Source organism: Aptenodytes patagonicus, chromosome 4 (assembly GCF_965638725.1).
Source record: "Aptenodytes patagonicus chromosome 4, bAptPat1.pri.cur, whole genome shotgun sequence".
Lineage (NCBI taxonomy): Eukaryota > Metazoa > Chordata > Aves > Sphenisciformes > Spheniscidae > Aptenodytes > Aptenodytes patagonicus.
The window spans coordinates 83577566-83601904 of NC_134952.1; the positions used below are offsets into that span (position 1 = coordinate 83577566).

The 24339-nt window shown below is 45.8% G+C and overlaps 2 protein-coding genes across 5 annotated transcripts in view; one reads left to right on the plus strand and one right to left on the minus strand.

Moving 5' to 3' along the window:
• The window catches only part of CNOT6L (CCR4-NOT transcription complex subunit 6 like), a 38302-nt gene extending 16530 nt beyond the window's left edge, over nucleotides 1-21772 (plus strand). Inside the window, exons 2-13 of one of the 4 annotated variants that reach the window (XR_012995267.1) lie at nucleotides 4056-4177; nucleotides 4647-4833; nucleotides 5309-5394; nucleotides 5851-5940; nucleotides 6772-6840; nucleotides 8861-9018; nucleotides 10052-10206; nucleotides 11662-11813; nucleotides 12979-13203; nucleotides 13893-14095; nucleotides 14465-20126; nucleotides 21329-21772. Coding sequence is in view for 1 of the 4 variants with exons in the window: in XM_076337425.1 (XP_076193540.1) it covers nucleotides 4066-4177; nucleotides 4647-4833; nucleotides 5309-5394; nucleotides 5851-5940; nucleotides 6772-6840; nucleotides 8861-9018; nucleotides 10052-10206; nucleotides 11662-11813; nucleotides 12979-13203; nucleotides 13893-14095; nucleotides 14465-14677 (1650 nt within the window). In the remaining 3 variants the exon portion in view is untranslated. Of the gene's footprint in view, nucleotides 1-4055; nucleotides 4178-4646; nucleotides 4834-5308; nucleotides 5395-5850; nucleotides 5941-6771; nucleotides 6841-8860; nucleotides 9019-10051; nucleotides 10207-11661; nucleotides 11814-12978; nucleotides 13204-13892; nucleotides 14096-14464 lie in introns of all 4 variants that reach the window. The other 3 variants (XR_012995266.1, XR_012995265.1, XM_076337425.1) reach the window with 3 other exon arrangements.
• On the minus strand, nucleotides 19352-24177 carry LOC143160159 (C-X-C motif chemokine 13-like). Its single transcript, XM_076337700.1, has 5 exons — nucleotides 24114-24177; nucleotides 23403-23538; nucleotides 22963-23046; nucleotides 22799-22849; nucleotides 19352-19586 (listed from the first exon to the last, which is right to left on the minus strand). The coding sequence occupies exons 1-5, from the start codon at nucleotides 24175-24177 to the stop codon at nucleotides 19352-19354; spliced, it is 570 nt and encodes a 189-aa protein (XP_076193815.1).
• Between the last annotated feature and the right edge of the window lie 162 nt (nucleotides 24178-24339).

The following is a 24339-nucleotide window of genomic DNA, read 5'->3' on the forward strand; positions in this document are numbered from 1 at the left end:
TGTTCTTACTAATGCACTGATGTTCTCATATTCAGGTTTTCTTTAATTTACACGATATCAGGGTCATACTATTTAAGTTTACATGGTTAGATTTGTAGTGGAGAGCAAGTTTTAGTAGCTTCAAAAGTTTTCCAAGGGAACTCTTTAGAAGAAAAGCCGGCAAGAATTTTTTTTGGTCCCATTTGAAAAGCAGAGAAACTGAGTGCACATATTCTGCTCGTGTCACACCTGTGTTAGCCGAATTTTAGCAAAGGCCTTGCTAGAACCCGCAGGGTGCGACTCTGCAACAGCTCAAGCTGACCTAAATCAGTGCTACTTCAGTTCCCACGTCCCCGGCTGGGTCTTCCTGCTTTGTTCCTTGTGACAGCACTCCGATTTTGGGGTTGACTGATTCAGGGAACTCGGTGTAGCTCCCTGAAGACCGAGCAAAAGTAGGTTGGGATTTTTGGATACTGGCTTAGTTCCAGGACAAGCAGAGGGGGAGATGGGAACGATAGGAGTTGGGAACCCAGGCAGAATTCATTTTTGCTTAAAAAAAATACACATGGCTTTCAAGTCTTGCTCAATGTTGCTGTTACGCAGAAGAAAAAAAAAATATATATTTGATTTAGGTTTGTTTTCCCTTTTCTGTAACTGTGGAAATTACACTGATGCTCACTACTGACTCACTACTATTTCAAAATAATATTAAAGTGACTAATATCTGAAAGATGTGCGTGTCGTTTGACTCGCAGTTCAGGGCTCATTTCATTGGAAGGCCTCTGACTGCCGCAAATTGCTTTAAATTGGCAGAGCACTTCTCATAATGAGCGATATTTCAACATAACATAATTGGGTTCCCTGCCAAGGAGGAAACGGTAATCCTGAAGCTTTTTGATGGTGTCACCCGGTCAGTGGTCATCTCTTGGCCTGCGGGCAGGTATGGATGAGCGTGGGGTGACTCAGATGGTCTAACCACCACGGTTTTAAAGGCTTCATCACCAGGCCCTGGGATATTTGTCCGACTTCTCCCCTGTTGGGAGGAGCGAAGCTGCTGGGGTCTGCAAGTGGGAACGGCAAGCCCCGCTCTGGTTTCCAGCGAGGCTGCTGAGCAGCTGGAGGAGACCACTGCCGCTTCAAGACTTTGAATCGACGTGCGTGTGACTGCAAGGACCCCTGGCTGGACTGAGCCTTCCTGAGCTGTTAGCCATCTGTGTCTGGCTTGCGATGAAACGTCGAGCAGAAATACAAATAATTTCCCGCTGGAAATGTACCTCGAGAACCCCATAGGAAGCGACCGTGGCCAAAGCTTTTGCCAGCAGTATGCAGGGCAGGGAGGAGTTTCAGTATGCAGAAACTAAAATTTGCATCTGCCTGGGTCTGATATTACTATAATATTATGCTGTAGAAAACAAGAATGCGAAGACCGGGTAAGCACAGCGTGTTTCACAGAGCACTCACCCAGATGCTGATGCTGAGTATTGGACAGCAAAGTTTGCAATGTCCTAGGTGCAGATGTGGTAGAAGTACAAATTGTTTTAAGATACGACAGAATAAAAAGCAAAATGAAGACCCATCCTGGGTCAGTTCAAATGTTTGATGATTAAGACTTAAAGATCCAAAAAACTCCCTTCTGCCATAAACCCTTAACCTTTTGTTGGTATTCTGCTTGATTTTCACCACCCAGTTTTTAGGTTTCCCCCCTTCTAATCTGCAGTATGCCTTGAGGATGAAATAAATATTGCCAGGTAATGAAATCTCATTTTCTGTTAAAGGATCATTGCAGGTAACTCTGTGACAGTGACGTGACAGCTTTACTTGCTGCAAAACTAGCTTGCTGCTTTTTGGCATGGACAGGCTCACTCCGTTTATGCCGTGTCTGAAATGCTAGGGCTGTGGTCTTGATTCGAGTGTATATCACATAAGATTCGTATGGAGTAGCATGCTAGATAATACACTTGGTGCTACTCGAGGCAATTAGGCTTTAATACAAAGTACGGTAGCGTTGCGATGTGCTTCCTCGCAGGCAGTGGGACTGGGACCGTGCTCTCCACAGCTGCCAGGGACTGCAAGCTCTCCCAATGCTTGGGTCTTGGCCCCCCGTCTCAGCGGCGATTCACGGCTCTGCTGGATGTCTCTGGTTGGCTCCAGGGATCTAGCAAAATCCAGGAAGAGTCGTGTCGAGACTCACTGGAATGTGGATTAGTTTCATACGTGTCTAAGGGCAAGGATGCCCGGGAGAAAAGGTGAAATAGGACTCTTGGGTCTCTCGTCAGGGGCTGTGAGGAATCTGTTCTTGCGGCCGGGGTTGCTCCCTGCTTCTGCACGTGAATGTATTTAACAGTGAAGATAAATCCAGCAAACCCCAAGCACCAGAGATGCAGCACTTCCGAAGCATAGCCTGTAACTCTGTGTTGGGAAGTACCGTTCCCGGTTTTGGGGTTCTGAAGCGAGGATCGAAGGATTTCAGGTCTAATCCCGTGTCCTTAAGTAATCTGTTTCATTCATCGCCTCGAACTGAATTGCTGCAGCTGAGCAGCGTGAGTGCAGAATCCTCTTACCCTGTAGCTTTCCTCGCTGTATGACTTCACCTGCAAATAGAAGTCAGCTATAATTGGATGTGGGGCTCACATCTGCCTTGTGCTTGCAACAGGGAGCCTTAATTCAGTGTGAATGGAATTTCCTTGGGCGTTCATCGGGGAAGGAAGAACCAGAGCTGTAACTGAGACCCTTCGCGGGGGACAGCCCTGACAACTCCTGCTCCTGTGCAATGCCGGAACACTGTTTTGGCTATCTATCTGCATCAGTTGGAAAAAACTGCAGTACTTTAAGCTTGTAAAGGGGGACGTGTGATCTTTGTTTAGTTGGACTAGCTGAAAAAAAAACCCTGAACTAGTTTCTTCAAATTCTTCATAGTTTTCTGTCTTGTCAGTTCAGCAAACCAAACGAGTTATAGTTGTTTTAAGACCTTGACAGCTATTGCAGCCAGTTGTGGTAGAGACGTATGTATGAGGGAAAAAACGCATCCTGTAGACCAGCTGCTCTGGTTTTGTATAAAATCAAGGTTTGTGTATTTTGTGTGTCTGGGGAGGAAAAGACCAGCGAACATGAAATTTAGCTAACCTTATGTTTTTAAACCAAACAACCCCTCTCCCCCCGCAGTCTTTCTCAGCACAACGGTCTGGGGAAGTATGGAGGGAAACTTCTCCCCGTCTCATCTGGAAAGTGTATGGTTTTTGAACGGGACATTGGAGCTCTCTTCTGACAAGAATCTGGAAAATGAGATCAGTTGAATTTGTGTGTGCGCAAGCTCACCCTTAAGACATGAGTGCATCTGATATTAAAGTTTTGGACTGGGCTGAAGCCCTGTATGCCTAAGAACAACTGATGAGAATTTTACCTGAGCTCGTTTTATGTCTCCTAGGCCATTAGGAGTAAAAAGGTCTTGACTGATAGTGAGCATGAAAAAGCACAAAACAGAAAAGCTAGATAGTTGATGGAAAAATTGAGCGGTTTCCCTTTCAGACTGCAATTTCAAGTCTTGTATAAGTGGAGTGCAGAAGTAGGACTTTGTATGTTGAAAATAATTGCTGTAAAAGCAAAGAGAAGGGCCTTCCTTTCAGTCGTTGGTTCCCTGGGAAAACTACGGGAGGGAGCAATCCGTGTGCTTTTCGCTGTGAATAGCGAAACACTGTCATCTTGTCTGCAGGTTCTGCACACAACAAATAACTCGGCAATGACGTAGGTTATGCTTCGGTCTGAGGGATAAACTAGGAAATCCAGAAAGTCTGCATCGGGGCAGCACAGGGTAACGCTGCGGATGACTGCAGAAGACCAGACTTTGTAGGAAGAAATGCCCTTTTCCGTTACGGGCCCATATTCTGCAAAGGTCTGAGCACCTGCTTAACTCCATGCGCTGGGAGCAGTTGGGCGGACGTCAGCATAATATTTATTGTACATAAACTCCAGGGCACGTGTTTTTGCAGAGTGTCACTGGGGAAGATAATCTCCTGGCGGGCTAGAAATGAAGAAGTGTTGTGGAGTGGCAGACAGTAATGGTTGTGATGGTCTTTCAGACTAACAGGGATGCCAAAGGAAAAATATGATCCTCCAGATCCTCGCCGAATTTACACCATCATGTCAGCAGAAGAGGTAGCCAACGGGAAGAAGTCGCACTGGGCTGAATTAGAGATCTCGGGTGAGTTGATTTGGTTTTGAATTTTGGTTCGGGGGAGTTGTTGGTGCCCCAGAATCGCACCAGACGCTTTCAGACAGGGGATGCTGTTGTGAAAACAGCTTTTCTGAGTTGGGGGAGGAGGAGTAACTGACTTACCAGATTGCCTTCGAGCTTGGCTGGCTCACATTCAGCCCAGTTGATTTAAAACACCAACTCAGATTGGACGCGAGTTCTTGGGTAGCACATCTGCTTCCCTAGAACTGTACCTCTGTCTCTATCCTTTTAACTGGGAGGGTTAGATAATTATTCAAAGTCTGCTCGTAGAGAAGATACACGAAGGTATCTTCTGCAAGCGTCACTGAGTGTTCCAGTGAAGTGGTAGGGTTTCCACGCTGGAAATCCCATATTCTGACCTTCCCCATAGTTTGTAGCTGATGGTTTGAGAGCGCAGACCTGACTGAAGAGGTGGTTCTTTGCTTTTCTTTTTTAGGTAGAGTGCGGAGCTTAAGTACGTCACTTTGGTCGCTGACGCACTTGACTGCTCTGCACCTCAATGACAATAATCTTACTCGCATTCCGCCTGATATTGCCAAGCTTCATAATCTGGTTTACCTGGATCTGTCATCCAACAAACTCAGAAGTTTACCAGCAGAACTAGGAAACATGGTATCTCTCAGGTGGGATAAATTATTCTGGTTAACTTTTCAAAAATCTGTATTCTGGGATTGGGACGGAGAATTTTATTTTACTTTCCATTCTTGTATTTAAAATAATTCTGAAAAATTCAAGATTGGTGCAAAGCTTCAGTTCTAATAATTACTTTTGGGTTCATTACCCTTCTTTTCTGATCTCTATAGATACATGTCTGTAAGCTATGTAGTCTTCTGCTCTGAAACATGCTTTGACACTTGGCAATTGCCTGCTGTTAAAATTCTCCCTGATTTAATTTTGTGTTTTGGGGGTTTTGTGGCTTTTCTTTTCCTAATGAAAGTATTCTGGTTGTGCTTTGAAATGGGAAGATTGGCACATCTTTCCGTAATACAAAAAAATTCAGGGTGAAAAGTGTCATCTTTGAAGATGAGCGGCATATAGCGCTTTACGAGTTTTCTTCTGAAGTGATACTCATCAAAAGTGTTCTTGCATTTGCTGCAGGGAATTGCTTTTAAATAACAATCTGTTACGGGTTTTGCCTTATGAACTTGGACGGCTCTTCCAGCTACAAACCCTAGGTTTGAAAGGTGAGTGAGTTCTTTACAGTTGAATATTCCTAGGAGTACTCTTGAATTACTGAGGGGGCTGGGCTCAAAAGCTTCGTGTATTACCTCAGCATTTTCTTACAGTTTATTTGAGATATTAAGCTTGTAGCAAAAATGACCAGCCAGTTTGGAAAACAATGCTCTTCTTTTTTAATGCTATTAAACTTCCTTACGAGCCTATTTCAAATCTGTAGATAGGTAAATAAGCCCTTTAACCTACGGTATTATTGATTGAGGTGAGTCGAAGGAAGAGAGTCTATGTGTGCTAGCTATTTCTTTAGCATCTGTTACTGTGGTATTCTACAGTTCCAAGTTAAGCAACCTAAATATCTTCTGAGTCAATTTGTCTGTTCTCATTATGGGAGATTTTCTTTGGTTGGAAAGCCTGAAGAAAGTCAGGCAGCTAATCACCCAGTTGTTGTTTTATGCTGTTGGCAGGCAATCCTTTATCACAAGATATTCTCAGCCTCTACCAGGATCCAGACGGAACTCGAAAGCTACTGAACTACATGCTTGACAATCTAGCAGGTGACAGCCCTACAAATCTGATTGCCAGAAGTGGTTTAAAAGCATGCATTTCTGACAGTATTTGCTGCTAAAACAAGAATCTGAACCACTGAAGGGAGAGTATTTTCTAAACTGCTTTTGCATTTTTGTCAAGTGGTTCTAGTCGTACACACACACACACACTTGCACACAGTGGAAGAGGATGACATATATTGTCTAAGCTTTTCCCATGTTACCATGTTACAGCCAGTTGTTCCCACTGTTCTGTTTGAAACCCTTCAATTACCAACAAAGTGCAAAGTCTTCCTTGCTGAAGCCATTTTGATACTTTCCGCTAGAAATTATAACCCAAATGCAGGCAGAATGTCAAATTTAGATCTGGAAATGCCAAAGTGATTAAGAATATCTAGTACCTGACTTAAATCCTGCTTCGTGGTTCCGTAACTGAGCTTTCCGTTTTGCCACTTGATGGCAAAGTCACACCATTGCAGGAATGATGGATACAGGATGAGGTTCTTGGAGAAGGCGAGTATACGGTGTCTGAACCACTACAGGATTTACCCCTCCTTCTTCAGCAGTATATTCAAGGTGCAGGAGTATTTCGGTGGTGCTTTGAGTTTTGAAAGCAAGAGACAAAAACAGTCGTGAATCTTAGAACTGACAAATTTGCTCTTACTATAGCTAGCCATTTAAATGATTTTTGCCTCCCCTGGAACGTAAAAAGACTTGGGGAGTTGGGGTTCCAAAGCACAGTTATGGAACATTACCGTTCAGTCATCATTTTGACTTAGAAATTGTAACTTACATATAAATGTAAACCCTGAATTAATCACGGTTTTAAATGTTTTTTAGTTCATCCAGAGCAGCTGCCTCCAAGGCCATGGATTACTTTAAAAGAACGAGACCAAATTCTGCCCTCAGGTAAATCTGTGGTTCTTTTCCCTATGTTCACACAACGATGCGCTGAAAAACTTTTCTTTGGCTTTATTTGCAGAGAAGTCTTCTGCCTTACGTGGATCAGATTGCAAAGAGCAATTTGCGTTCATTTGTACTAAAACAATAAACATACGGCTATGCTGTAAATATGATTTTTGTAATTTGAACGGGATGCCAGTCGTTTCTTTTCCATGTTAGGCTTTTTCATATCTGTTCCAGCCACCGACGCCCAAGCATAAGAGCTTTTTTTAAAGAGTTCATTTCCTGGAAATAATGAGAACTGTAAAATAACTGCGTACAAATGCCGTGTCCGTGCACAGGCTGACTGAAGTGAGACTTTGAGAAGTCCCTATCTGCAAGTAAACCCGTGGAGTGCCTGGTACTGAAGTTAGTTTAATGCCCTCTATTGTTGCTTTTGGTAAAGTGCAAGAGGCAGCATTTCTTCAGGCTGCCCAAATCCGGTGGCTCTTCTTCCCCTGCACAACCTGAATATAGCCCTCAAAAAGCATCCGTGAGCTTGTATAAAGAAGAAAAATGCTAACATTGTTATTGCAGAAGATCGGATTAATAACCAGCAAGAATAACGTGGCAGTCCTCTACGCTTTTTCTTTTTAGAAGCGTGAAGATGGCAGGTCTTCAAAACTTAACTCGGTTGTGTGTTAGGCAGGCTAATGCTGCAGTTAAGGTCACCTGTCACTTTTTTTATATTAAAGAACAACAAACCAGAAAAAAAAAAAGGAAGAAACGGGAAATGCCAAAAGTCCTATAAGCCACCACAACATTAAGTTCTGCATTTCTGTTTCAAATTCCCTTACAAATCAGTATCTCGGTGGAGTTTTACGGACTTTGGTTTTATTTTTTTAAATCAAGCTTCCTGAGCAGCGACAGAATTCAGAAGTCATTAGAAAGCATAGCGTTAGGCGAGTGAGCTGTGGAATATTTCATGTTAGAAACTGTAACAAGCCAATTGGTTGTTACTATAAAATTGAAACTGAACAGTGGAAATCTTCTTTGACTACGAGTATAAAAAAATACAGCTGTGGGGTAGCCTCACAGTAAAACCTCACTTCTTTCCCTGCAAATATGAGCAGTCTTTTCCCAGTGGCGTGGTGCTAGGACGTTGGATTTACCTATCTTTTTTAATCTGTGTAAACTCTAAGGGAGTTGAGAAGTGTGTGTGTGAAAGAAGTGTGCTTCGGGTTTAGTGATCTGATGAGCTGCATGCTGACTTCTCTCTTTTTTAAAAAAATGCGACCAAATAATGTATTAGGTGCTTGCTAATTTATGACTTCATTTCTCCTTCTCTTCCCTGCCCTCACCCAGACCTCTCTCTCCCCCTTAGACTTGATAGACACAGATACAACTTGATACAACTTAGAAACGTTGCACGGGTGCTAGGAAAATTGTACAAATGTTTTGGAATCAGACTGCCTAAAATTGAAGCGTTCTAAAGCAGCATTTCTCTCTGATGCTGTGGTGTCATGACATAGTAACAGCTTCTTTGGCAGCTTGGTTTTGCTTTTGCTTTAGAACTGTACAGGTCACTTAAGCCTGAAGTTGCTTTATCAAGGCACCTCATGCAATAGATACTGGGTTTTGACTGCATCACTGAAATGGCTGCTACTTTCCTTCTCCTTACCCCCAAATCCAGAGAGAGACTGTTCCTCATGGTTGCCGACCCCTAGATCTCCCCCATCCTCAAAGGCAACAAAGAATTGACTGCAAAATGGGATTGCATTGCTTTGTTACGCACAGGACGCCGCCTCGTTTTGGTAGTAATGCTGATTTTTTTTCAGGAAGAGTTTAGCCTTACATGGTAACTGCTGGCTCAGCAGGGCCTTTTTTTCTCCTGCTCATGAAACGCTCAGTGGAATAAGCCCACTGACTTGTGTTCAGTAGGCCCTCCAGAATAGACCGTGTAACATTCAGTATTTTGGCTTGGATAAGTTCAGCATTTGTAATCTTCAGAGGTTGATAACCTTTCCCTTTCTTTCTTTCCTTCCAGCTTCATTCACAGTTATGTGTTACAATGTGTTGTGTGATAAATATGCCACCCGGCAGCTCTATGGCTACTGCCCGTCTTGGGCACTCAACTGGGAGTACAGGAAAAAGGGAATCATGGAAGAAATCGTCAACTGTGATGCAGATATCATTAGTCTTCAGGTAATTGGAAAATAACTGTATTTTTCATCAGAAACAGAAAACCTCAACTTCCGCCTTTAGAATGAAATGCTCCCTTGAAAACACCATATTCGCCTGCTTGCTAACAAATTCTGGGGCTTACCAATACAAGCTGTGTGCACAGCTCCTTCTTTACGCATTGGCTTGTCTTTTATGAAATGAGACAAAGTAAGTGAGATAAAATTAGCTAAATTCGTAGGTAATTTGCATTGGAAGATCTGAGTCTTTTCCCCCTCGGATAAGCATCCTAAATATTGTCCCTCTGGGTGTACGGGGTTTACTGCAGAAGGGGAGACTGTAGAATGCTATAACCCCAAACGCCACTGTTCCTAGTCCATTCCTGCTTGGTACAGAAGTTAAAGTCTCAAAAATACTCTCATTGGCAAACAAGGGGACTCTCATGGTCAAAGTTAAATATCGATGGTCATTGGTACCTGTATCCTGTTAGAAATTTATTGCCGATGTTTAGAACAGTTGAACGCTTCTGCCTTTAAACTGATCTTTCATTTTTTAAGCAAGTTCTGGTAGGCAAAAATCTTGCACAAGAAGAGAGTAGTTACCTTGGCCTGAAAACCTCAAGAGATCAACCTCTGAAATCCTCTTGGAGACTGAAAGTTACTGCAAAGGAAATGTATTGTTACAGAACAGCGAGAGACCCTTGTGTGAAAGAGCTCTCCAGATTAAATATTAATTGCTGCTGGATATCTGTCGACCTATCAGAAGTTTTAACCTAGGACGGTATCCGCATTCAGATGTCAAAAATAGCAGATGTAATCTATTGCTATTCAAAATACACCTGTCATTTTCCCTTTTGGGGAGATTCCAGGATATCCAGGAATGCAAATCTGTTTCCAGCAGGCCATTAATCTAGGAAGTGACACGATGTGTGCCAACAGAAGCTTTTCGCTTTGGTGAGAGCTGCTGACTGCAAGCCAAGGCAGGCCCAAGTTGCCATACAGCGATAGGAAGGGTTTACTTGACTTTGTTAGCCTAAGGTATTTGTGTTCAATTCCAGGAAGTGGAAACAGAGCAATACTTCACCCTTTTTCTGCCAGCCTTGAAAGAACGAGGATACGATGGATTCTTTTCTCCAAAGTCACGTGCCAAAATCATGTCTGAGCAGGAGAAGAAGCATGTGGATGGCTGTGCAATATTCTTCAAAACTGAAAAGTAAGGGGCAGAAGCAGCTTTTTTAAAATACCTTAAAACCCGCTTGATTGAGGTCTGAAAGCTTTCCTCTCTCAGGATGCATGGTAACCAAAGTACTGTGCTATAAAACAAAAGATAAAAAGTTCACTACAAGGAATGATCCTCCCTTCCCTTTTGCTGCTCTTTTTGCAACAGAGTCTTTCTGTTCCTGTCACACTAGGAACAAAGATACCTCTTCAGAAACATGGAAGTTCCAGGAGAGCTAGTATGAGTAAAACCTTACGCGCTTCGTGTGCGCATTTTTGGCAAATCTAATAAATACTTCACCTTCTCTACAAACTTCTGCCTTGCTTGACAGAAGTTTCACCCCTCTAAGATTAATCTTTAAAGATCTATAAGCTGTGCTTCAGGCATTAAAAGAGGTATTACTGCCAAAGGATCACAGAATATTCTCTGCTTTTATGAACTGAAACGTTACATCATTGAATACCTGATCCAAAAAGTTCTGCTACACTAAAAGCATCAGACTATTGGGAAGGGAGGAGGGGTGCTGGCATTCACGCTTCTCATTTGTGTAAACTGCTCATGGATTGTACCACACCGAGTATCCCTCTGAGTATTCCCTCGGAACAGTTTTCAGTATTTAGAATGGAAGTTGCCAAAGCTTTAGCTCCCTTTCAGAGTTTTCATTGCTTCCAGAAACAAAAATATGCCTTTCAGATCATGTATAAAAACAACTTCACTGGTTTTGAATAGAGGAAGTCTGTGAAAACAAACAACTGATGTTTTTCAAACCTTCAAACCTTGATACTAACAAGGATATATACAGAACTGGTTATTATGCTGTGGCGCTCTCAGTTAAAAAACAGAAAAAATACTTTTTTTTTTGCTATTAATACTTCTTCTTTTTTAAATTTCTAAAAGGACAAAACCAAAAAAACCCCCTTTCAATAGGTAGCCTCCAGTTTGTCCTGAAGCAAGGTGTTTTCAGGCACCCTAAGGCTGGAAAGGAATGAAAAAACAATTTTGCAAAGCTAATGGTGTTAGCTAGTGGTTTGAAAGAAGCTGGTTTTTAATAATGCATTTGCCCAAAGTAAAAGGCAAGCCTTTAAATACTGTCTCATCTTAGTTTTTTGCCTACAACACTCCTGCGGAGGTGCGATAACCTCTGAGCGTTGCTCTGAACAGTCCTCTCGGAGTGCTACGCTGAAACAAGTAAACACTTCCTAAGCCCCAGGTATCTCGTCTCCCCCGAGGGTATCTCACTTGCCAGACCGAGAGCTCGATCCTGACTGGGGGAATATTTCTTAGAACTGTTTTTACTTTTGTAAAACGAGAGGACAAAAGAAATGGGCCTCACCCTGTCCTGCAGGCTCTCTCCTCGGACGTGGTAGACTGGAGTGCAGATAGAAACCATGTCTTTTCACGTAGCTATACGTCACACGTGTTCACAGGCGATTCTCTTTGTTTAATCAGATTTACGCTGGTGCAGAAGCATACAGTGGAGTTCAACCAGGTGGCAATGGCTAACTCTGAAGGTTCGGAAGCTATGTTAAACAGAGTGATGACGAAGGACAACATCGGAGTTGCCGTGGTGTTAGAGGTGCACAAGGAATTATTTGGAGCAAGTGAGTACGACCGTGGTTCTCTCATTGATTATTCAGTTCCACGTAAAGGCATGAGTTATTCTTTAGGTCGTACGGCTCTCTAGAATATTATTGCCATTGGCGGTGGTAACCAAGTACTTGCAGATGAACAAATGCTGTTCACTGTGCTAATTTGAGAAATGATAGCCCATCGGTGGCTAAGACAGGACACGGATGACATGATTTCCTGGTACGTTGCACTCGCAGCCAGATGCCCAGCATTTAGCTTTCTCCTTTCAAGCTTTTGTCCCTGCTTACTTATTCTGTTAAATTCTACTTGAAGAATTAAGCTTTTCCAAGGTCAGTGTGTTTACACGTGTATGCTCTTACCAATAGTTGTCGGTAATGTGCAACTTCTATTTTCAACTCTCTTTTTTCCCCCTTGATTGAATCCTTCTGTCCTCCCCCAGGGACTGTATGACAGTGCTAATGTATGATGTGGAAGAATGAGATTATCGGGTATCTTTTCATGCCACTTGATTGACTGACTGTCACATTTTCATTAAGTTTGATCAGATGCAGTAGACAATTTCAAGATACTTAAAATTGCCACCCTGCTCTGTCTGCGGTCTGGTGTTTTGATCGCTTGTTTCCAGTGTACCCTTCAAAGGAGGAGAATGTCTAAATCGCAGGACTGGAAGGAGCTGCCTGTGACTTTATGCCCCATCTTTCAGAGTACTGTTTCTCAAATAAATAGTAAAAACAGCTATAGTGTTTTGCAGCAGCCAGGTTCATACTGCATTCATTTAAGCAGATTGAGTTTTTTCCCAAGGGAACAATTTGCCGTACCGTGGCGGCTAAGAGTCAGGAAACTCCCTTGTGCCTTAAATATTGAATAGTGGTGCACGGTCAAGTGATGACCACTTGGGCAGTAGAGAAGGAAAGGAATTGTAACGGTATCAGATTATGCTGGCTATTTCTTTCCTATATTGGAGAGATTTAGTCACGTAATATTATGTAAATGCTGCTCATTTAGAAAGGAACAGTGGTTCAGGTAATGCCTTTTTTCCAGCAACGAAAGTACATCCGTCTGCTGGTGTGTCTGACTTGGAGTCCTTAGTAGCTAGACCCTGAATGTTAACGGGGGGGAATCTGCTATATTCACACAATCAGCCGTTCACTGATAAAAATGTATTTGTTTGTCTAGGTATGAAATCGCTTCATGTGGACAAACAGCTGCTTATTGTGGCCAATGCCCACATGCACTGGGACCCCGAATACTCAGATGTAAAACTCATTCAGACTATGATGTTTGTCTCGGAACTGAAAAATATCCTCGAGAAAGCCTCAAGCAGGCCCGGTAGCCCAACAGCAGATCCTAACTCTATCCCTCTGGTGCTGTGTGCGGATCTCAACTCGTTGCCTGATTCAGGTAAGACTGGTTTTGGCTTAATTTTTAACTTACCTTTTTAGAACGTTTGAATCCTCTTTTCCTCTGAGGGCGATGGGGCGGTTTGCACTTCCCTGGGTAGGTAACAGCTGCCTTTCGAAACGTGGCTGAATAGAATGCAAGTCCTCTGGTTGAGTAGACTGCTTTTCGTGATCAGTTGTACGCTCCAGAAAAGTTGGTTGCGCCTACAAAGATGTAGAAAAGCACAAATAGATCTTAAATAAATCGTTAAATAAATACCCATGCCTTGAGCAGCAATAATAAGTAGGAAAGACGTGAGTTCGCGATGGAACATGAAAACTTTCTAAGGAGACGGGTTTGCTTTAGTAATTATGACGTTCGATACTGTAATATCAGGTATACGTACGAAAGCTGCCTCTCTAGCACCCCGTCACGTGTACTACAGTACGGGTACTATAGGTTTACTGTAATCCTCAAAAAATGGTGTCAAAACCGCTGGAGAGCCTCAGCTGCCTTGGCTGCGTGTCAGAAAGGTGTATACGGCTCAGACGTGGACAAGACAGCTGCTGTGTAGATTTCCCCTTAGATGGAAAGCTCTTTTCTAATCTCATGGGCTGTCTTGTTGGTGTTTTGGTTTTTAACTCCGAGGCCGACACTCCCTGAATGTTGTATTTTAAAGCAACTCCCTGAATCCTTTCCTTTGCAAACAGGTGTAGTGGAATACTTAAGCAATGGCATAGTAGCTGACAACCACAAGGACTTCAAGGAGTTGCGTTATAACGAGTGTCTCATGAACTTCAGTGGCAATGGAAAAAACGGGGCTTCTGAAGGAAGAATTACGCATGGCTTCCAACTCAAGAGCGCCTATGAAAACAACTTGATGCCTTACACCAATTACACTTTTGATTTCAAAGTAAGCAGCGATTTTTCTGAAATGGCAGACATTGACCTGGTCTCCCCAGGATGCTGTCTTAATTTTCTGACTATTGGCTGTCTTTCTCTTTGTTCCTGTAAGTGCTTCATCACTGGTTCCTACGCTCGCTGGACACTTTCCTACCGCACACAAATCCTTGATTTGCCGGTGTTTTTAAGCTTCCGACCTGGCTCTGGCCAGTGACTTAATGAGAACGGATGCAGCGCTTTGAACGCAAAACGCCACACGCGTTTCTTACCCTAATTCCAGCGCTGTGCCTCTTCCTGTGAATTGCAGCCAGAAGCCAGTCGAGTTCAGGTTGCCGGAAGCGAGGTCTGTTCTCACTGTCGTGTTTCTCTTTCTCCCTAGGGTGTGATTGACTACATTTTCTATTCCAACACTCACATGAACGTGCTTGGTGTCCTGGGGCCTTTGGACCCTCAGTGGCTGGTTGACAACAACATCACTGGGTGTCCACACCCTCACATCCCTTCAGACCACTTCTCACTGTTAACACAACTCGAACTCCATCCTCCGCTCCTGCCTCTTGTCAACGGTGTGCACTTGCCTAACAGGAGGTAGTGGAGCCCTGCCCCTTTAGAGGGCAAGGACCTGTTGTTACGGACCTGTACAGTTGTAAATCAAAGTATATAGGAGTGAAGTATGGCCAACCTTAAGCTGCTTCTTCAAGCTCCTTTCCTTATGTGTTTGATATGAGATTTTGCACATTTTGGTGCATATTGGTATCATTTGGCACTAGGGCTGGAACCAAAGTATTATTCCCTTTCCAGGTTTTTAATTTAATGTTTGTTTTTTTTAAAAAAACTGGCAAGCTTTTTCTTTTCAGTAGGAAGCTGCACTTATAAACAGACAAATGAGATTAAAACTTGCTTATTAACATATTTCAAGATAATGCTTTTTTCCAGAACGTGGCGAAATGAGCCAACCTTTTAGGAGAAAGAAAAACAAAAATAGAAATGCTTGTTTTGTAGGAAGAATATTAGAAGTACTGTTTGTTTGAACCCAAAACGGAGGCTGAACTCTGCATCCGAAATAAATTTTGCACCTTAGCGAAGCACTTATTACCTGACTATAAATGATTAGCAGTGTGGCCCTGCCCCTTGTCTAACTAATATTAGAAAACCAAAGATGGCTTAATACCTGTGGTAAAATTTGAGGTCTAAATTCTCCTGATGCAATTTCATTTACAACGAAATTTCCAGCGAAGCTGCGTCTCACAAGACTTTGCAGGTGAGCGTTTAATGCTGTGTGTAGATCGCTTGCTCGGCAGATGCCATGGTGACTTTTTTTCGGAGCTCTGAAGAACTCGGTCCTTTCTGGGCGAGATACGCCCAGGTCTGGGCGTACCTCTGGGCGAGGTCCAAAGGACCTCTGTGAAACAGAGCTGCCCCTCTGCTTCGGCAAGCCAGGGCAACACGCTGTTCGGCAGCGCAGTTCGGGAGCAGGACTTAGAAATGGTAAGAAGTTGCACTTGAAGCGAGCCGTTGCAAGCGTTTGGGTTCCGGGTGAATAAAGAAGTTGCAAATCCGTCCTAGGTTCCTTTTTCCGAAGTTCGGTTGCGAAGATGGGAAACCTGGGATTAAATGCTTAAGCGTAGGGTCCAGGAAAAAGCCACTGGAAATGATCTTACTTCTGTCTCCGAAGGGCACGCGGCGTAGCCGTCGGCATGCTTTTTTCACTGGGGGAGTGAGCGGTAGCCGTAATCATTCCTTGGATTATTTTTCCTGACCCTAGTTGCCAAATAACCATCACACTTTTTTAATAGTCTTTCTTTTCTGTTGTCGGTCAGGGTTGAATTAAAACGCTGCTGGTTCATTCCCAACTGTTAATGCTCTTCGGATGTGTTGGAAATCTGGGGGTTTTGTTTTGTTTTTTTTTTCTTTTTACGCTCTAGGTGGCCAGTTCAAAACCTTGTGCCTCAAGAGGCATTAAACATAATGCAATTTTCTGAAAAATTGGTTGGCTGCTTCATGTTTAAAAAAAAAATGGCACAGTGATAGGAAAAGGTTGTGTCTGTGTTTTTAAGTTTTTCCTTATTCTGCTTTTTTGCTGCTATAAGATTTTCTTGAATTTATATTTTAAACTTTTCATGCACTTTACTGTTTCTAGTCTCAAAATGTGATATTTTTAATAAATGAAAAAATTTTCCATTATGTGAATGAAATTTTTAAACAGATTGATAGCCTGTATTTATGTCTCATTCGTATACTTAAAAAAGTCAAATTTAAATTGTGAAATTAGTTTTAAATACTAAGGAGCCATCTTCTGTCTTGCAAAACTGCTAAGTCAGGCTGTTCCTCTACTCTTTAAGTAAACATTTCCTTTGTCGTTTTATACATAGGAAATTATCCACAGGGAAATAAAATCAATTGGCCCTAGAGTAGACACTATTCCCTGACTCTTGTTGGGGGCCGGGGAGGAGGTGGTGTGGGACAGAACGCAAAAACCGGTTCAACGAAACGACATCTCCCTTTTAAAAGAAGTGCCTAAAAAATGGAGGCGTCATCTATTGTCTACTATAAATTGGAAGCGATCGTAGCTGGGTGAAATTCCTGTACGGCAACTGCTTTGTGCAGCACCAAAAAAAACCCCTTTCTAAAGACGGATTTTCCTCTAGGTGCAGGTATCTCTTTTTTAATATACCTCAGCGTTTGACACCTAGCCATCGCAGACAAATTGCGAAAGCGATTTGAGAGTATAGTACTGGAAAGTAGAATAGCATGAAAAACTTAATTTTGTGGACATTACCTTTCTGTAATCAGCTACTGTATCTTTTTTGGAGGGGGGGGTGCTCTGCTCTGGAGGTGTGCACTAACAAACCCTTCTCCTCCTTTTCCTACACGCATGTTAACTAGCAACATGAGCAATATTTCCTACCATACTTCACTCCCAATATTTTTTGAGATGTTTGTATAAAATGGAATTTAAAATTCACCTATGATTGTATATGAACTGCAGAGGAGCCCGTTTATTAATAAAAATAAAACCCAACAACAATCTTTTGTAATATCAGGGTGGGAGAGGATGGGGATGGAAAAAAAACAACCTGGCAAACATTGCGAACTGCTTTAAGTTTGACTTTCCTTTGGTTTCTAACCGATTGAAGTGTTCTGTTGCGGGAAGGTGTTTAATTGGATTTTCTCTGCTGCGAAACGCACTTCCAAACGTCCATTACGCTGTGCGATTTTTAAAAAAAAAAAAAGTTATTTTAACAGACGTTGCACAAAACCTCCGGATTTTAAAAAAAAAATGAGTCTGGTTTATGTTTCAGTCGATGCACATAACCGGGGACATGTTTACCCGCCTTTCACGTGTCTGGCTCCCTCCCTGTTTTCCTTCTGGTTTTTTCCCTTCCCGGCAGGAGCAGTAAGGGTGTTGCGCTTTTTTCCCAGCCGAGCAGAAACGCCGCTCCCCGCAGCCATTGTCTGCTCTAAGAAGAGCGGGAAGCAGGGAGCAGGCAGCCGTCAGCCTCGTGCGCAGGATGAGATCCCTTTCGGTAAACATGTGCATCATCCAGATGGCGACGCTAATTTTCTTTTGACCCAGATGGAAGCTGACGGTAGGGTGTTTTCTAGGGGAGAGGGAGTAATACGAAGCGAAATACCCCTAACCGTAAGCAGAGATGGATGGGAAACCATCAGTTCTCTCCATCGCTGACCCTCGGTTCCCAGCACGTCGCAGTGCCCTCGCAGCCGACGCCTGGGGAAAAAGCTCTAAGTCCTTTACTGCTCCTCGCTGCCTTGGTATGCTTTCAAAAATATGGTGCCTGGTGTCAACTTCTAAGCAACAGCACTGCCTAAAGCAAGCAGAGAAAAAAAAATCCAACACCCTTCTACAAGCAACTTTTTAAAATTCAATATGCTAAATCTCTTAGATACGGGGGTTTGTGTGTGTGTGTATATATATATATATATAAAAAAAGAGAGTTTTGTACAATGTAGCTGAATATTTTTGTTTCCTTATTTCGATGTAAGGAGCGTGACCATTTGCGTACCACACGCTGAAGTCAGGTATGGCACAATGGGGTCTGAGACCAGCTTTCCTTCCCATTTGCCTCGTTAAAAGCTTTTGTCGTCTCTTTCTAGAAATCGTTGAGAAAATACTTCATTTTATCAGTAAACTTTCTCTGTCTGTTGGAAGCGGCTCCTGTTTAGTCTGCAGACACATTCAGAGAAGGTCTCATTAGTCCCGAGTCCTCGCTGTTCTGTGTTTTGTAGACTAGAAAGCCAAAATCTTTGACTCTCGACCTTTTCAGAAGCACTTGCCACTGACCTAACACAGCTTTCAAAACCGTACCGTGATCTTCAGCGTTCGGGTAGCGCTGCGGATGGCTGACGGTCTCCCACCTTGCTGGCTTTGCTGCGGAGACTCCTAAATCCACGTTCACGCTCTTGAACCCCCGAGGCCTACTTCACAAAGATGCTGAGCATCTACAGCTCCCACTTAATCCCGAATACTGGGCTTTTGGAGACTGGCTTTCCGCACCCGGCTCGTGAGATGTCAGGTCCGAATCACGAGCGAGAATTTGAGACCTCAAAAGGTTCATATCACTTGTTTCTCCGGGGGTCGGTTTTGGTGAGGTGGCGGGGGGAGAAGCCGAAAGGGCTTGTTGAAATTCAGAGTTTCTCTGTTAATTCAGAAGACAGGTTGGGAAAACACTTTAAGGATTCCTAGACCGGGAGCACAGTATTCACGCCTTCTTGGTAGGGAGCAGGAGCCAGAAGTGGCTGCCGGTCCTTACTGTCTGAAGACCAGATTTAAACCCAGCAACACAGCAGCAGTTACTTCATTTCCACGAGGCATTTTCAGCTTCTAGCATCAAACCCTTCCTTCGGCATGAAACTTGGCATAACAGGGTGGACTGAAAGGTCTTTTAGTCCTATCCAAACCAAATTAATAGCCCACATTACAAACATCACACAAATGTGATACGCACCCTGGTACTGGTTTAAAAGGGAGTTTAATTGCAAATAGCAGTTGTCCTCTCCCCAGCGACCTCAGCTTTGTACGTAATTACGATTCCTCTGTTCTTGGCTTCTGCGCAGATATTTTTCTTGTAATGGTACCGGAGACCTAAGGCACGATTTAAACCTAAGGAAGGACCCTCTCCCTGCTGTACGGGCAGATGACTGATCCGAGCACGTCCTTCTCTGGCATGCTGGTACGCCAGGCAGCAGCAGGAGGCGGTTCACCTAAAATCAGGCTGTCAACGTAAAAGAGCAGCGGGTCGTTGTCCTACTCGGTCACCACAGAGGTGGGATGTTCTTCTGGGCGGTCTTCGCAGCCCACAGTGCCTGGTAGGAAGCGAAGCAGCATACGAGGCTCGCTGAAGTTCGTGTTGGCTTCAGAAGCGGTATGGTTCCGGCACCAAGCACGGGCGTTGAAAAACCTCGCCTGCCTGATTTCACGTGTCCCGAAAGGAGCTGAACTGCTTGGTCCTGGAGGGGTTTTATCCAGGGGGGCAGGGGACCTGATTTGTTAGAGACCGGAAAAGAAATGAGCCCTAGATGCAGAGAGGTCCAGGTTTTTCTGATAGACGCTACTATTAGCGGAGTCTCTCCATCTCATAGTGAGGAAAAGCATCTTGCGATAATGCAGCTCATGAGTTTTTTCTAAGATTACAGAAGTATAGTCACGTACCCTCCCTTTCTCACCCTTCAGTGTTCAAAGGCGACACACACACCAAGAGAACCTGGTGGAAACCGTTCATGTCTTAAGGCTCTATGCCAAGCATCGGCCAAGAACTCACTTTAAGATTAAAAACAATTTTAGAAGGAGATGATAAGGCTCTAGATCCAGGCACAGCTCTAAGGGATACGGTATCTTCTCCTGTGACCACTCTTTGCACTCACACCGACCGCGGCTTTGCTTTTCCTCCAGGAAACGAGAGCAGGAACAAAAACCAGAGCGGATGGGGCAGGCGCAGGCATTGCACGATAAGAAAAGGGACAAAATTAACACCTTTAAAGAACTCCCTCATCCTAAGAAAAAGGATTTGACTCTATAAAAGGTATTAAGAGACGATAAAGTTTGCTGGTTTGGCTATGTTCGAGGATGACGGACTTCAGGAGTGCAGTTTCTTGGAGTGTATCTGAAAATAAGCGTGAAGACAGGGAAATGCTCGGGTACTTTGGTACTTTAGGGTGTTTTGAGCAGCGTTGGTGGCAAAGCACGCCAAGTGATATGACTCTTTCTCTTTTTTCCCTCCCCCCCGCAATCATTCGGTGTGTTTAGCCTGCAAAATCTCTCACCATTTGAGTGGTGAAGGTTGGAGTGATCCTGGAACTTGGTCTTGTCCCTCTTTGTTCAACAGTTCCTACAATTTAGGCATTTACTGGTTTTGCATTTGTCTGTATTTGTCTTTGTTCCAAAGCAAAAAAAAAAAACCAAACCCAACCAGAAAAAAAAACCCCTCATGGTGGCTTTCTTTACAAGTGACATGTTACGTGACTTTGGCTTTGTTTTCCATTTTTAATTACCGCATCGTGTGTTTGCTTTCCGAGCAATTAAAGTGTTTGTGTGCACCACGTTAGCTAAATATGCCCTTAATTCATTAACTCACGGGCTGGACCGGAGCAGCGGTGATGGGGGCCCGGGCTCCCCCTCCCGCCCCGTTTCACGGTGGTTATTTTGGGAGGTCGGGGTTTTTTTTTGGTTGGATTTCTTGCTTGTGTGTTGTCTTCGCAACCGCAAGGTCCTGTCCCTGAAAAGGTGGAAGTGCACGTGGAGAGGGGGGAAGCTGCGGTGTCACTCCCGGGCATGCTTACGCTAAAATTTTAAGGGGGTTTACGTCTCGTTTTATGGAAACGGTAGCTTCGCTTTAAATCGAGGGGGCGCTGGGCTCTCGGATGGGGAAATTGCTGCTTGCGGAGGCCGGAGCCGCTGCTGGCCCCCCCGGGCCCCGGGTTTGCCTCGCCTGCCCTGGGGCAGCTCCGCAGCACCGTCACCCCCCGGGGGGGCCCTGGGAGGCCGCCTTCCCCACCAGCCCCGACACGGGGACGGGGTGGATCTCCCAGGCAAAAAGCTTTGCGAAGTTTGACACTGGCCCTAGGCACCACGCTTGCAAGAGCAGCAGCCTTCAACTGAGACCCGAGCAAAAAACCCGAGTACCTTGTTCATTCCATGTTTCCCACGAGCATAAATAGTAAGAAACCTTCTCTCGAAGCTGTCTCCTTCGCTTTTACGAAAGGATCCTTTTTTTCCCTCTGAAAGAACTCGTGTTTTGGAGAAAGTGCCACGCCACGGTGCAATTATCCCTGAAACTATACTTCGCAATGAAAAAACTCACCGAGAACGCGAATTCCCGTCGAGTGGGGACGGTGGGGACCCAGGCAGGGGGAAGACCTGCTCCCCCGCACAGACCCGGCCCGGACGAAATAACGGCGATGACTGAGCTAAGCAGCCCTGCCTTTCTTTAACCTGAGGGCAGCTCAGGAAAGGGAGGTCCTCAAAAACCTGAACTGTTACGGTTTAGTTCCCTTTTTAATTTTTTGTTTGTTTGTTTTTTAATTTAAACACGCACACACACACACCCCGCATCGTGGAGATGGGCTCACTGCTCACACGTGATGGACAGGGCTAAATATCTGCTTGTTTCTTCCCACCTGTGTACCTTTTATTTCCTTCTGTAGGCAATAAACAGCCCTTTTGCAACCACTCTGGTCCCCTGCTGTGGTTCCTGAGAAGCACGGGGTGGGAAGGAGGGGGACGTGGGGACCGGCCGGGTGTTTCACAGCTTGCCGCTGCCCTGGGACGCGCTTTTGGCATCCAGGGTGGTGGGGTGGGTGACACAAATTTGATTCCTACCCTTTCGGGGAGGTCCCCAGACCTCAGACACCTACTACCAGCATGGCCAAGCCAGATTTTTACACGGTGGTAATTTTGCGCAGGGTTGCAAGTCACACCTGCGTCGCCTCGGCCCATGCGGCCGAGGGACGTCCCTGTGCCGTGCCGAGGTCCCCGCAGGACGTGTGAGTCCCTCCCAGGAAAATGGGGGTCTACGGAGAGAGCCTCAGCCGGTCACTGGGAAATTTCCCAGTATCTCCCACTTCTCCTGTGCTTGCACAACTGGGAGCCGGCACCGTGGGGCTGCAGAGGTCAGACCACATCCAACTCCTGCCAGCGTCCCGTAGCACGACCCGCTCCTCCCCGGAGCTGTCAGAAAAAGGCACGAAAACTTGGGGCAGAGGAAAGGCGGCGCATTAGGAAGCACCCTGCCGCAAAGCGGCCGAGGGCTTCATGTTGCCACGGTCCGGTCTAACTCCCCCGCCCCAAAAATCCCATTTTTTTACACAAATCCGTGCAGAAAGAGCTGCCGCGGCCGAGGGGGGAAGCACGTTCATCCTTTTATTGATGGCGCCCACGACGGGCTGCCGTCGCGTGCAGGAACAGCGCAGGCACCCGAAATGGAGGGCGACGCCGGGCGCCCGAGAGGAAAGCCTTTTTTTTGGGAGGAGCGGGGGAAGGCTCCTGCCCCCTGCCAAAATCCCGGGAGCAGAGCAAGCACCGGCGTTGTGCCACGAAACCTGGCGTATCTCGGCGCGGAGGGGTTATATCACTGCTGTCCCCGCAGAGGAATAAATAACCACGGCTGGTTATTTATTATCGTATCCGGACAGAGGGAGAGATGGGGCGGGGGGTCTGCAAGGGGGCCGGCACCACCGCTCCGCTCCCCCAGCCCACCGCTCCGCTTCCCGCCGCGGCCGCGCCGCCGCTTCTTTTTTGGTGGCATTCCTGCAGATTTTTGGGGGAGGAAAGAAATGAAAATAAAGCAGTCAGGAGGAGGGGATCATCCTGCCGACACGTTTGGTATGTTGCTTGTTTTTCGGTCGCTGGGCGTTGCGTACCTCTGCGTCAGCTTGTAGATGAGCAGCTGGATCCAGGGCGCCTCGGGGGCCACGCACACCTTCTTGTTTTTCTTCAGGGTGAGACTGCAAGGCGACGAGACCCCCTCAGCCCCACGCACGCCTCTTCCCCAAAGTTTTTCTAACCGCACCGCCGTCGGCGGAGAAAACCCCTCTTGCTCCCCAGCACGGTTATGAGCACACCCCTACGACCCTTGCCGGGAGACAGATGAGGTTTTTTGGGCCTCGACCTCGGCTCCGTGAGCCACGCCAGCCGTAACTCCCATTAAAACGGGCAGCGGCGTCCCGTGCAACAGCCTCTGCCTTGCAAGAGTCACCGGGAGACTTGGGGGCTTCGGAGAGGGTGCAAGCGCCCGCGTATTTTTGCGCTGGTTACACGAGCAAGCAATCTGCAGGAATTGCTTCGCAGGCTTTCCACTTACATGATCTCCTTCCTCCTGCAGTGAATACCTGGCGGCGTAACGTCGATGGCAAGGATCAGCCCCAAGTTGATGACCTGGGCAGTCGATTTGATGCACTTGCACCTCATGTTGGTCAGCAGGCTCTCCAGCGACAGACCTGCGCCCGAGAGCAGCCCACAGCCAGGTCTCGGCCCCCCCATGGGGGAGGCAGACAGGGACACCCCCCCCCCCGCCCCGCCATCCTCGTGGCACCCTCCCCGTGCCACTGTCCCGTCCCCTCCCCGGCGCCCACGGGGCCGTTTGCAGGGACGGGCTTGTGTTAATGGGGTTTGCAGCAGCAAGCGGCGAGAGCAGCGAGCCTGACGCAATGCTAATCCCTCCCGGCACAGTCTCAAAGCTTTCTTTTCATGCATACGGAGGGGGTTTAGCTTCAGGGTTTGAAAACTTAACCAACGTTTTATGAATTAAACCCGTCGCCTGCCCACCAAGCACTCGAGTTTCACGGGGGTCTTGAAGAGAAGCAGCTTAAACCCATCAGGCAAATCCCCCTCGGTCCCAGGCATCCCCCTCCAGCTTAGCCACTGGGTTTAAAAGATAAACTCAAGCTCAAAGACAGGCAAGAGACAAATTTGAAAGCTTACAGGAGCCCATGCTCAGCCCCATCCGGGGCGCCCAGTGCCTCTGCCTAGGGATTTGGAGGGAGAGACGGACAGACGCCCCAAGGTCACTCACCGCCCCCCGGCACCGAGTTGTTCAGGAGCAGGGCCAGGGCCAGTGCCGCTGGCAGCAGACGCATCCTCGCCACCCACCCCGAGCCGCCGTGGGGGTTGCTTTATAGCCAGCCCCGCTGGGGATTTTGCAGGCTGGGAAGCGCTGGAGGTTGGAAAGGAGCTGCCCCACGCTTTGACTTCCCTGCCGTCGCTTCCCCCCGTCGCACGTGGCCCACGCCGCCTCCCCA

What these genes read in the sequence shown, in the direction of transcription:
- LOC143160159 (XM_076337700.1), bottom strand. Translation starts at nt 24,177, where the DNA reads ATGCGTCTGCTGCCAGCGGCACTGGCCCTGGCCCTGCTCCTGAACAAC. An exon ending in CAACTCGGTGCCGGGGGGCG is followed by an intron (nt 23,539 to 24,113) that starts GTGAGTGACCTT and finishes TCTCGGGCGCAG; the next exon opens with GTCTGTCGCTGGAGAGCCTG. An exon ending in ATCTACAAGCTGACGCAGAG is followed by an intron (nt 22,850 to 22,962) that starts GTACGCAACGCC and finishes AAAAATCTGCAG; the next exon opens with GAATGCCACCAAAAAAGAAG.